Here is a 14,514-nt window from a genome sequence, read left to right as displayed (position 1 = left end):
GATTCTGAATGAGAGAACTGCAATAACGTTATTAACAGGAAGTCGGTGGGGTCAACATGGACAGGACGATAGTTAAAAACAGACACCTCTCAAGTCGCCAGCTCCGAAGAAGGTGATGTACGAACGCAGCAACTCTGACCCAGCTGATGTAAATCAGATAATTTCTCGTCTGTCGGCACTAATAAACACCAGGTCTGATAACATTGAGAACATGGTGAGAGAGAACTCGAACATGGTGAAAGAAAATACGCTCCAGATTGAGGGTCTCAAAAAGACGATTGATTTTGTGTGCGCGGAAATGAAAGATATGAAGGGGAAAGTTTGCGACTTGGAAAAAAAAGTAACTAAAGAGGAAGGTCGAGTGGACAACTGCCAACAGAGAATATCTGAGTTGGAAAGATATTCCAGGAGGTGGAATCTCAGATTACATGGAGTCAAGGAGGCTGAGAAAGAAGACGTAAGGGGAAAGGTGACTGTGATATGCCAGTCTGTTCTGCCAGAACAAAATCATAGGCTGCCTGACGTCATCGACACCGTACACCGACTCGGAGCCAAGCGACAAGGTAGCACCAGACCTAGAGGCATCATCGTGCAGTTCACCTCCCGAATCTGCAGAGATGCTGTATGGAAAGCAGCCAAAACATCCTCCTACCTGCAGGACAATCATTTGAGGTTCGCTGAAGATCTGTCCAGGGAGGACAGAGAACGTCGTGACAAACTGTGGCCGATGATAGACAAAGCCCGTAAGGAGGGTAAGCCGGCTTATTTCGTGGGAGGCCGAGGATTCATCAGTGGATCAGAAGTTTTCCCTCCTTCATAGAGACGCTTATTCAGTCTCCGAAATGACTTTTCTGTAAGTTTGTTTACATGGTGAACTTGATATTTTCACCCTCAGGTTAAAGTTTTATTTTCTGTTGAAGAGTGTGTTTATCTATAAAAAGCTATATTTAAACCATAATAGATAGTTAAATACTGTATTTTTATAAGCTTAGTCACTCAGGGTTTTTACTGTTCTACTACCTAAATTGTGCAGCACCCGGTCCCCTTATCCTATAGATCTATTCTTAGCTGTAGAAGTTTAGAACTTACTTTTTCTCTTTCTTTTTTCTAATAACTTTGTCTTTTTCATTTGTTTCTCTTAATACCAGGGGTTTAAGACAAACCTGTAAACACAAAGCTCTGTTTTTGTTTGCCAAACAATTTAAAACAGATTTTTGCTTTTTCCAAGAGAGTCATTCCACACCTGCTGATACAAATTTTTGGAAATCACAATGGGGTAATGAAGTCTGGTTGTCCCATGGCTCTGAGCGTTCTGCTGGAGTTGCCACGCTTAAAAATTATTTTTCTGGAGATGTGTTACACTCTGACTGGGACACCTTAGGACACTACCTCTGCTCAATAATCAGACACAATAACAGTACTTTCATTGCAGTAAATATATATGGTTACAATAATAAAACTGAAAATGATAAATTACTTGACTCCTTAGAAGAAAGAATTAATTTCTGGCTCTCCAAATACCCAAATTCAGTCCTTTTAATTGGTGGAGACTTTAACATCGCTTTAGACAATATGGTTGATAGGTGGCCTCCAGGGCAGCAGTCTTCATACAGTGCAAACTTAAAAAATTTTATGGGAAAATTTAATCTTGTGGATATTTGGAGAGAAAAATTTGCAGATGATAGACTCTTTACTTGGAGCAATAAGACAGGATCCAGGCAATCACGTATTGACTTTTGGCTTGTTTCTGACTGTATTGATAAAGATAATATTACCGTTAATATACTTGCCACCCCTCTCACTGATCATAGAGCAATTCACATTAACGTCCAAATGTTTACATTGGATAATATACCTCATAAATTCTCTTATTGGAAGTTAAATAATTCTTTACTAAAAGATAAAATAGTTAACATGCAGATTAATAAATTAATTGTTTATTATTGGAACAAAGCTAACAGAGAGAAGTCCTTTTGTACCAATTGGGAACTTTTTAAATTTGAAGCATGCAAATTCTTGAGAAGATATGGGAGTCAAATTGCTAAATTAAGGAAAGCTGAAGAACAAGAAGTAATAAGCAGAATTGCCTCTTATTACCAGAAGTCCCCAGAAGAAATCTCAGACGAAGATAAATTAAGTTTACTAGAACTTCAAAATAAATTGGACGGTTTATATCGACGCAAGGCTGAGGGTGCTTTCATAAGATCCAGGAAGAGGTGGCTGGAGGAGGGCGAACAGAATTCTGCTTACTTTTTCAGGCTTGAAAAATACAGATCGAAAACAAACTCTATTCATCAACTAAATATTAATGGCATTGTCTCTGACAATCCTAGAGAAATTTCACATTTCTGTGCCGAATTCTATACTAAACTATACAACTCAAAATATAACGAGGATGTCTCAACAGGATTTTTCAATAATATTAAAAACCTAAAAACTATTGTTGTGGCAGATAGAAGTTATTGTGACAGCCCTCTGACTGTGGAGGAAGTTTGTAATTCCATTTCTGCACTTAAGGCCAATAAATCTCCCGGCACAGATGGTTTAACTGCAGAGTTTTATAAATCATTTTCTAATCTCCTAGCTCCGTTTTTACTGCAGGTTTTTACAGAAAGTATAGAGAATAACACCCTCCCTCCTTCTCTTACTCAAGGTCTCATAACACTTATTCCAAAACCAAACAGAGACTTACGCTTTATTGATAATTGGAGACCCATCTCCCTGCTCAATAATGACTATAAGATTATGGCTATAATACTTGCTAACAGAATTAAAGAGGTCTTGGAAACAATTATTGATGAGACACAATCAGGCTTTATGAGAAACAGACACATTTCTAATAACATTAGACTGGTTTTGGATTTACTTGATTACTCTGATTTGGTACCTGACAATAGCTTCATTCTCTTCCTGGATTTTTATAAGGCTTTTGATACAATTGAACATCAATTTATTTTCCACTCTTTGGAAAAATTTGGCTTTGGAGAGTTTTTCTGTAAAGCTGTCAAAACCTTATACACAAATGGCAATAGTTCTATTAAAATGATTAACGGCTCCACCCCGAGATTTGACCTGAAACGTGGTATTCGCCAAGGATGTCCTATTTCACCATATTTATTTTTACTTTGTACACAAATTCTTGCAACTAATATTTCAAACAGTGTTGTACAAGGAATCACCATAGCTGATAGGGAGCTTGTCATCAGCCAGTTAGCCGATGACACCACACTCTTCTTGAAGAATGCAAACCAAATCCCTCCAGCTCTTACTGTGATTAGGGATTTCTCTGAGGCCTCTGGTTTATGCCTAAATCTAAAAAAGTGTGAGTTACTAGCAATTAAAGACTGCCCTGCAAATACTATCTGTAATATCTCTGTTAAACAAGAAGTCACATACTTGGGACTGTTAATATCCAAAGACCAAAAATCAAGATGCTCTTCAAACTTCACTTCAATTATACAGAAAACCCTAAAAAAGTTCAACCAGTGGCTGCAAAGGGACTTGTCGTTGAAAGGTAGAGTGTTAATTACTAAAGCTGAAGGGATATCCCGATTAACATATGCTGCTCTCTCCTTACATCTGGATAAGAAAATTAGTAAAGATATTGACCGTATGCTCTTTGATTTTATATGGAAAAACCGTACGCAGTGCAAGTACGAATCAGGTGGGCTTAACGTCTTAGACTTTTCTACTTTAAATAACACTTTCAAAATTAATTGGGCTAAACATTTTCTTAAAAACCCTACCTCTATCTGGAACTTTATACCATATCATATTTTCTCTCGTTTTGGTGGCTTTAATTTTATTTTAAATTGTAATTACAATGTTGAGAAACTTCCTGTAAAGCTTTCATCCTTCCATAAGCAGGTCCTCTTAGCGTGGACCCTCATTTATAAACACAACTTCTCACCTCACAAATGCCTTATCTGGAACAACAGAGATATTTTATATAAAAATAAATCACTTTTCCTGGAAACTTGGGTCCAAAATGGGATCTTATTGGTGGCTCAGCTGGTTAATAAAGAGGGACAACTACTTACTTACAACGACTTTATTGCACTATATAATTTTCCAATCAGTGTTCAGGAATTCTCAATGGTGCTTGGTGCCATACCCTCAGGGACTTTAATGTTATATAAAAACACTGACAGCTCAATATCTACCTCAGTCACTCTCCCTGATCCAGCTGAGTCACCAATAGGAAAAATCTGCTTTTCACAGGAACTTGGTAACAGCAATAAGAGAATACGTAGTTTATTCCAAGAAGATATCGTCTCTCTCCCATATATAATATCTTATTGGAACCGATATGTTCCAGATATCAAGTGGAAGACAGTCTGGATGATCCCCCATAAATATTTGATTGTAAATAAGGTGAAAGAAGTCTCATTTAAAATTCTACATAAATGTTATCCAGCCAGTCACTACATGGTAAAATTTAAAAGGGACATAAATACTAATTGTACTTTCTGTGGGGATCATCCAGAAACTGTGACACATCTTTTTTGGTACTGTTCTTTTACACAGAGATTCTGGAAGGAATTTAGCAGGTTTGTTATTGTCCATATTTTAAGGGAGTTTTCTTTACGATGGGAAAATGTTTTATTCTGTTTCTTGAAGTTCCCCAAGAAGTATGATAAATGTTTTTTTATGATAAATTTGTTAATACTTTTAGCTAAATTTTTTATCCATAAATGTAAGTTTACTAACAAAACACCATATTTCTGTCATTTTTTTTAAGGATGTGGAAATGTACATTCAATCAATATCAGACTCCACCAACAAAAAGGCTCTAAAACAATATATGTATGTGAATTTTTGCGTGTATTCTTATAATTGTTACCTTTTTCTTTTACCCCTGGCTTTTTGTGTTCATGTTCTGTTTTGTATACTTCATCTGTTCGTATGTTGTATACTCATTGTTTGTTAAATAAAGCTTAAAAAAAAAAAAAAAAAAGATAGTTAAAAACAGGATGTTGTGATCTCAGCGCTCAGCGGGAGCCGAGAGGGAGGAAGTAGAGTTTGTATCAGGCCTTTCTTTTTTGTTTGTGCGCATGATTTTTATGAGTCTTTATAGAAACAATTTGCAATAAATACACTGCAATCAAAACACGACTCTTCTGTCATACTGCTCATTTTTATTTCAACTTTATCACTTTTAGCGCTCCTTAAGTTTACTGCAGATCACCTCACGCTGTCAGTCTGAAACACACAGACGCTGTTTTATGGTAAACCCAGTATCTCCGTTCACTGACGCGAACAGACACACACCGTGTTCGCTGTGACTGCAGCTGCCGAACAAAGCTGCATCATAATGTTAATATCACAGAATCATCTGTATTTTCCTTAGTTTCTGATGTCTCTCTCTCTCAGACACACAAACAATTTTGGGAAATTGGGAACTGCTCCCAAAGATAACGAACCTTTTTTCCTTCTTTATAAAAAAACAACAACAAAAAACCAAAAACAAAACTGTTTATTTCTGCTGCAGTTAGACATTTTAATGTGCCAGTGTAACTGTCATTGTTATTACAAGTTAAGGCTAAAATGCGCTGATGCTGTGACAGTTTACTCCGGAAGTGCAGTTATGACCCGCTGCATACTTTCGGTTTCGAAAGCGTTCAAAACTGCGTCAGAGCGCTGAGAGGAGAGGCTGTGAGTCCGTTATTTTCGAGAGATACTGTATTCACAATCTTGGGAGATTTCTGCAGACATGGAGCTTCTATCACTTCTGTTTATGAGCTCCTGCTTCCTGACTTTGTCCGGACTGACGTTTGGTGATCAATCCGGTAAGAAAATCGTTCATTTATTATTTATTTACTGATCATAGGTGCGCGCGCAGTTATGGAACAATGGAGTGTCTGTGAACACGCAGCAGTGTGGGGCCTTAAGGCTGTTCAGGCTGCTGGGTTCGTGGGTGGATGCCTGCACCATCCGTACCCATCACTTTATCTTTTAACGCAGCTGTCCGCATTGTGTTTTGCTTTGTGTGAGTATACTGAGTATTACGGTAAACAAGACAAACCGAAGTCAACATTTTCAGGCGAACATGTTTTCAACGTCATGATTATTTATGGTCATTTATTAGAGAAACCTTTCATTTGGAGATGTCTTTAACTTTAGGTGTGGCCTCATCAACAGCGGTCTGTGCGCTGCTTCCTGAAACACACATTCATCCTTTTTCTTTCCTGTTGAGACACCAACTGTCTAACGTTTGCTTCTGAATAGGAAATTTATGTGTGTGTCCGCTACATGAAGCTTTAAAGACACTATAGCTTTACGTTATACTGACCAACAAAATGAAAACTCAAGACTCACAAAAACCGAAAGAGCTGACACACACACACACACACACAGCATAGCTCTTGTTTTTTTGTAGGTAATAATTAAAGTCTGGAATATTAGCTCGCTCACATTAGCAGCTACATTCTCACAGATGTGGTGCACATGGCTCTGATAAAGAGAAGTAAAAAACAGAAACAAGAAAATACATGAATATCTGTGTGCACTTTTGGCAGGTACACAGACATTTTAACTATGTTCAAATGTCTGTGTTCAAATCCCAGTTTCATTCCTGAGGAGCAGAACGAGACTCCGCTCTAAGCACTCAGCGTGAGGACTGAGGGAAGAGTTATAAAGTTTTTAGAATTTGCATGTTTTCAGATATTTAGTCGACTTACAGACAGAACAACAACACAGCTCTGCAACACCACTGACCAGTGAGACAATTAATGGGAGCAAAGACCAGAAATTAATTTTTGACTCCTACAGTTTAGAATAATGTGCATTACATGGAAAACAGGAAAAGACAGCAGCGTTTACATGTGTAAGGCAACTCAATTATTTTGTAACTGTAGGTGTAACACCCCTTTCTAAACTTGGGATACAGATTTGAATGTTGTGCTGGGCCAACAGTTAATGTTTGACTGAGCAAATTGTTTGACTGCTGGAGCAAATTGAGTGACTAATGAAACACTGAGAAATTGATTTTATCAACTTCACAAAAGAATAATGTCATATACATACAATGGAAACAACAGCATTACATGAAAGGAAAAACTGGGACCAAAATCATGGAAAATAATAAACAAACCACACCCCAGAGGATTTGGCTCAGTCTCTTGTGTCAGGCCACACCTTGCAGTGGGAGTCCAGCAATGAGGCCACTTCTGGCAGGATGTGCAAAGGAGCAGTGAGGTCAATTCTGTCCAAAGAATTTAACTTCCTTCTCAGAACAATGAGCTCAAGGAATCCTGGAGGGGTGGCTCGCCATCTTTGGACTTTTCTTCAATGAACCGTACACCCAAAATACCTGACCTGTATAACACAGTCAGAGTAACATTCAGGAACCTACATTTAGACATTCATACAAACTACAAAAAACAAAACATATCCCCTTTTCTGTAAACTGCATTTACTTCACAATGAACACTACGAGGGGTTGACACAGGAACATACAGTCTCTACAGCATAAATATAACCTGCAGTCTTTGCATACAGCGTTATAGGAAGCTAACAAAATGTAATGTAATCAAGCTCACGGGTGTCGAATAAAGGCTTTAATAACTGGTGAGATAAGAGTGAGTCTTGATGCAGCAGATGGATGGACCTGTGGCTGGATCAGTAACAGGCGCAGAGCTCCAGTTGAATCACACAGCAGCAAGGTGGAGGTGGTGTACTGGTATTGGCTGGTGTCACTGAAGATGAGCCAGTTGGACGTTTTCAGGCTGAAGATGGACACAAAGTCAACGCCCAAACAGACAGTTTTTGAAGAAACTTTGTTCTAGCTGACGTACAGGAAAAGGTCTGCATCTTTCAAGAAGACGTGATTTTTATGCAAGACGATGCATCACATGTATCACAGCGCTGCACTGCACGGCTTTCCAGAAAAGACCTGAAAGATGAAAGAGTGACACGGCCCCTTCATCACCTGAACTAAAGCTTGTGAATTTGTGGGTCCTTCTAAAACAGCAGAATTATGTTGAAGTAAAACCGTACACCTCTCTGAAGAGTGTCCAGGAGCTGTTGCCTAATAATTATCCACACACACATTCTCATATTTTTCCTTTCTTAAATATTCAGTTTTGACTTAAGATAATATCATTGGACTGACCAAGATCTCTGTAGACATTCAACAATAACAATAACCTTCAAAAATAAAATATACGATGCTTAATAATTGTGCACACAGTGTGTAGCTAAAGGGTAAAATAAATTATTATAATACAAATGATGCTGTGCTGAGGAAATGTGGCCTAAAATATAAGGTGTGTGAGAGAGAGAGAAACTGAGGCTGGCCTTAACCTTTGAACCTGCTGATTCTGGAGATAGGAGTGGATCCTCTGTTTCTACCTCAGCCTCTGCACAAAGAGTTTTACCATAACCAGTCATTTCTGGTCATGAATCTTTCTCCTGTCACCTCTTCTGTGTAACTGTCACTGAAAAGTGGTGACAGATTACACCGGAAGTGTAGGCTTACTGCTTTTAGAGAACAGAAACTCTAAGAGGAGTGGCTGCGAGCTCCGTTATATTAGAAAGATGCTATTTTTGATCCCCAGCAGATTTCTGCAGACGTGGAGTTTCTACCACTTCTCTTTATGTGGTTCTGTTTCATGACTCTGTCCTGACTGACCTTTGGTGATCAATCCGGTAAGAAACGTATTGATGTAGAGGCGGAGTACGTTTGAAGGTGGTTGATGGGTGGAATAAAGCGATGCCACTGTTACGAATAAAACTTGTGGTGTTGAGTAAGTCCAGTATCTCTAGCCGTACTTATCTTGTCCGTTTATTGCTCACCATCGGTTGCATTTGTTGTTCCACACTTCATCATAGTATCCAACATCATTCAGAATAAATCACATCAGCGCAGCGGCTACAAAAGGTTGGCTACATGAATAGGATGAGGGACCTATGGATTCTTCGATACCCAACATCCACAATGATGGCGAAACAATTAGTAGCTCAGTGTTCCAACATTCGAAAGAAGGGACTGCTCTCACAGCTAGAGATTGACGAGGTACAACATAAATGCTACGGCAAGGAGGAGTCAGGACGCCAGGTCAGGGGGGAGATATCATCACCCCCACCCGAGATTGGGTGCATAGCCCCAAGTGCAACAGGAGAAGGATCGTTGAGTGCGAGAGGAACTGACCTGAAATATAGGATCATGACCAAGCTTGAAACCTGGATCCCCCGAAGCCGGTTACCAAGATTACGTGAAGTACCCTCAGAAGGTCTGCTAGATGATGTTAATGCAGCACTACGGACAATACCTACAACCACGATTACCGACACTAACAAGCTGATCTACAATACGGCAGCAGTGATCAGTGAGATGCTTGGCTACAAGTTGAACAGCCACAAGGGGCAGTACCCTCCATGGAGAAGGAGGCTAGAGGGCAAGATCAAAGAAGCACGGAGGGAGGTTAGCCAACTAACGGAGTTGCAGAAAGGTGCGACAAAGAAGGTACATAAGAAATACAGCAAGCTGTCCATACCTGAGGCCTCGGAAACTGCCAAGCAAAGACTCACAGCCTTGGCCAGCCGCTTGAGGAGGTACACCAGAGAGATAGAAGGCAGGAGAATAAACCAGCTGTTCTCCACAGAACCAGCAAAGGTGTACTCTCAGTGGCAAGGGAACAATAATAAGAGAACAGCACCACCAAGGCTGGAGACGGAGCAATACTGGAAGAGCATATGGGAGAAGGACGCAACCCATAACGGCAATGCTCAGTGGCTAGTGGATCTGAGGGCAAACCATAGCGACCTCCCTGAACAGGGTCCAGTAACCATCACAGTGGCAGATATCCAAGAAAGGGTCTCCAGTATGAAGAGTTGGACAGCACCAGGGCCCAACATGGTTCACGCCTACTGGCTAAAGAAGCTGACTGCACTCCACGAGCGTCTGGCAGCACAAATGAACCAACTGCTAATTAACGAGGGACACCCGGAATGGCTAACCGAAGGTCGGACGGTCCTGATCCCCAAGGACCCCAAGAAGGGACCGGTCCCCTCCAACTACCGACCAATAACCTGCCTCAGTACTACATGGAAGCTCCTGTCAGGCATCATATCGGCTAAGATGAACAGGCACATGGGTCAATACATGAGCGGGACACAGAAAGGAATTGGCAAGAATACCAAAGGCGCAAAACACTAGCTACTGGTAGACAGAACAGTCAGCCGAGACTGCAAGACCAGACTGACCAACCTGTGCACTGCCTGGATTGATTACAAGAAGGCCTATGACTCAATGCCCCACAGCTGGATACTGGAATGCCTAGAATTGTACAAGATCAATGGGACCCTAAGAGCCTTCATCAGGAACTCAATGGGGATGTGGCGTACAACACTGGAGGCCAACTCCAAGCCCATAGCACAAGTCACCATCAAGTGCGGGATCTACCAAGGAGATGCTCTGTCCCCACTGCTGTTCTGCATAGGCCTGAACCCCCTCAGTGAGATCATTAACAAGACTGGCTACGGATACCGACTACGGAACGGAGCAGTTGTCAGCCACCTCCTGTACATGGATGACATCAAGCTGTATGCCAAGAGTGAACAAGACATCGATTCACTGATCCACACTACCAGGATATACAGCAATGACATTGGAATGTCGTTCGGGCTGGAGAAGTGTAGTCGGATGGTAACAAAGAGAGGGAAGGTAGTCAGAACTGAGGGGATTGAACTACCAGAAGGCAACATTGCAGACATAGAGGACAGTTACAAGTACCTGGGGATCCCGCAGGCGAATGGGAACCATGAAGAGGCCGCTAGGAAAGCTGCAACCACCAAGTACCTGCAGAGGGTCAGGCAAGTCCTGAGGAGTCAGTTGAACGGTAAGAACAAGATCCGGGCCATCAACACGTACGCCCTGCCCGTGATCAGGTACCCTGCTGGGGTAATAGGCTGGCCAAAGGAGGAGATAGAAGCCACTGACATAAAGACAAGAAAGCTCCTTACCATGCATGGAGGGTTTCACCCCAAGTCCAGCACCCTGAGGCTGTACGCTAAGCGGAAGGAAGGGGGCCGGGGACTTGTGAGTGTCAGCATCACAGTCCAGGATGAGACAACGAACATCCAAGAATACATCACGAAGATGGCCCCAACTGACAGTGTGCTCAGTGAATACCTCAGGCAGCAGAAACCCAAGAAAGAGGAGGGAGACGAGGAACCATCATGGAAGGACAGGCCCCTGCACGGTATGTACCACCGGCAGATAGAGGAGGTGGCTGATATCCAGAAATCCTACCAGTGGCTGGACAAAGCTGGACTGAAAGATAGCACAGAGGCACTAATCATGGCAGCACAAGAACAAGCTCTGAGTACAAGATCCATAGAGGCTGGGGTCTATCACACCAGGCAAGACCCCAGGTGCAGGCTGTGTAAAGATGCCCCAGAGACAATCCAGCACATAACAGCAGGGTGCAAGATGCTAGCAGGCAAGGCATACATGGAACGCCATAACCAAGTGGCCGGCATAGTGTACAGGAACATCTGTGCTGAGTATAACCTGGAAGTCCCGAGGTCAAAATGGGAAATGCCCCCAAGGGTGGTGGAGAATGACCGAGCTAAGATCCTGTGGGACCTCCAGATACAGATGGACAAAATGGTGGTGGCTAACCAACCGGACATAGTGGTGGTAGACAAACAGAAGAAGACGGCCGTAGTGATCGATGTAGCGGTTCCGAATGACAGCAATATCAGGAAGAAGGAACACGAGAAGCTGGAGAAATACCAAGGGCTCAGAGAAGAGCTCGAGAAGATGTGGAGGGTGAAGGTAACGGTGGTCCCCGTGGTAATCGGAGCACTAGGTGCGGTGACTCCCAAGCTAGGTGAGTGGCTCCAGCAGATCCCGGGACTAACATCGGAGATCTCTGTCCAGAAGAGCGCAGTCCTGGGAACAGCTAAGATACTGCGCAGGACCCTCAAGCTCCCAGGCCTCTGGTAGAGGACCCGAGCTTGAAGGATAAACCGCCCACAGGGGCGTGCTGGGTGTTTTTATATATATATATATATTATGATATTCACATTCTTTAGTGTATGCTACTTGTTTTTTAATAAAGGTTGCTGAGCATATATTTTCTTTTCTTTTTAAAAAATATTTAGTGGTTAACATAAAACTTGTCATGCGCATTTTTCACACTAGTCATCCTCTTCAGCTTGTCCTTATCAGAGTCGTGACAGCTGTCACAGGGTGAGAGGCGGGTACACCCTGGACAGGTCGTCAGTCTATCACAGGCTAACACAGACAGGAACTCACATTCACACTTATGGGAAATTTAGAAACACCAGTTAACCTAACCACACTACCTGCATGTATTTGGACTGCGGAAGGAAGCCAGAGTATCAGGAGAGAACCCACAAAGGATTACTGTGAGGAATCCTGTGGTCATTTTTTAACAAGGTTATGTCCTTCAACAGCCCCAGTTTGGATTCAAACACTGTATTGTTCATTTGTTTAAATAGAGTTTCTTTGTGATAAAGCTTACGGTTAGGTTGGGTCAGGTGACCCTGAATGCTCCCTTAAACTTTCCATGGTACACAGAGCACTCATCTCCAGTCCCCTTTCTTTCACTATACGTTTACAGGTATAGACCAATAATAACTTAAATTGTGGCATAAATTGAAATCTAAGTCCGTATCAATCAGAAGTGAAATTAATTTGTGAAGACACTAAATTTCCTCACAATCCATTCTAAATTTGGGCTTAAAATCAGATAAGAAAATAAATATTTTATAACTTTGTGGAATTTTATTATTATTTTGAAAAACTGAGCTCTGACACCATAAAGAAGCTACTTTGGCTGCTCCATTATTCACAAGAGGTCTTCACAGCAGGCAGCTCTGTACATTTGGACTCCTTTGTTGACGCCTCCTCATCAGAGCAGGAAACTTTCTCTTGTTAGGTGAATGTGTATACCACTGGAGCTGTTAATATTGATCATAATGATATGTGTCGATGTGAACATTAATGATTGACTGTCTCTCTGTGATAGCTTTTCACAATTATATGAAGTGGTACCTTCAGAATGAAGTCAGAATGAAAATATAATTGAAAACAATGAACTCCATCATAGGGTATGCTGGAGTTTAATACTAATAACAGTTAACCAGCCATAATAATAGCAATAGTACCAGTCTTTGTGATAATCATTGTAGCAATAACAGTAGCAAAAATGTGTTGATAATAGTAGTAGTTGTAGTGGAGATATCAAAGATAGGCACGGCTGTGGCACTGATTCAGTTTTGAGCACTACGGTCACCCTGGTGTGTCGGCCAGAACACCACTTAAGGCCAAGTTGTCCCAGAGTATGAAGGAAGGAGGGAGCTTGAGGTTCCGTTTGAGGCACTTTATTGTCACCACTCAATTTCTGGGGCTGTAAACACAGCGAGTGTAGATAGGTGTGTCCGTGTGTGTGTGTGTGTGTGTGTGTGGGGGGGGGGGGGGGGGGGGGGGTTTCCTACAAAGGAAATAAACAAGGGAAAGAACAATGAATAAAGACAATAGACAAGTCAAATACTCAAATATAAACATAATACAATATAGTGAACATAATCACATATAAAGATCAGAAAAATATAATACACTTCAAACTGCTCACACTATGCAACTAAACAGCATTAGTGCGAGGTTAAGCAACCGTCAGTATACAGGAACTACTTCCGGTAGTTGTACAAAATAAAAGCGTCCCCATTATAATCCGCTATAGTGCTCTTATTGTGAAGGACAAGCGGGAACTACGTTCGCTATTTTATTAGTTCTCGTACCTAATTGTTCGCTACAAACTCCGCTACGTCAAAGTAAACAATCACAAGCATTACATACAACATACAGAGAAGGTCTGATAACACAGGAATGACATTATGGACATACGAGCGACCGTACATGCGTCGACAAAGCTAAACCGGGGTAAGCTAACAACATAAATTAGCATATGAAATGAGGGTGAACTCACGCGTTGCATGCGTGGCCTACCGCTCCAACTATGGACTACATTAGCTCCTAAATGGTAACATACTACAGTACTGACACAAACAAAGGCAAAATACAACACAGGTCACTACTTACTTATCATTTACGCACACATAATATTCCCCAGGAACCAGTGCACCCCCTCCGGACCAACACTGCTCATCTGACATTAACCTGCCCACCTTACTAACCGGATGATGTCACTAGAAGGTGGGCTGGCCCAAACTGACAGAAGACCGAACATTAAATTAACTTATATAAACTTGTAAACACCAGTAAAAGTATTCTATGAACTTTGGGGCCTTTTATACAGTAGCGATTGCTGTATCAGCTGTTCACGGCCCAAGGGAATTGTGAATGAGTGGGTGGCGGGTCAAGTTGACTTTTGCTGACCGCTCAAGCCTGGAATGTTTTCACAGTTTTTTTTTATGGTTTTAAGGATATTGATAACAAATAAAGGAGTTTTTAAACTGGAACTTTGACTTATGTTTTGAACCGCGAGCGTGTCAACATTATTCAGCTGCTCGGCAACTCAA

General features: G+C 41.5%; 1 protein-coding gene across 1 annotated transcript in view; it reads left to right on the top strand.

Moving 5' to 3' along the window:
- Positions 1–5,565: 5,565 nt before the first annotated feature.
- Positions 5,566–14,514, top strand: part of LOC146517793 (programmed cell death 1 ligand 1-like) — a 96,166-nt gene continuing 87,217 nt past the window's right edge. The window contains exon 1 of the mRNA XM_085160423.1: positions 5,566–5,789. Within this exon, the coding sequence (XP_085016549.1) occupies positions 5,714–5,789 (76 nt within the window). The 5' untranslated portion in view covers positions 5,566–5,713. The remainder of the gene's footprint in view (positions 5,790–14,514) is intronic.

The sequence above is a fragment of the Neolamprologus multifasciatus genome, chromosome 5 (genome assembly GCF_963576455.1).
Source record: "Neolamprologus multifasciatus chromosome 5, fNeoMul1.2, whole genome shotgun sequence".
Taxonomy (NCBI): domain Eukaryota; kingdom Metazoa; phylum Chordata; class Actinopteri; order Cichliformes; family Cichlidae; genus Neolamprologus; species Neolamprologus multifasciatus.
The sequence above is the reverse complement of the archived record's forward strand: the minus strand, read 5'-3'. Positions and strand labels throughout refer to the sequence as shown.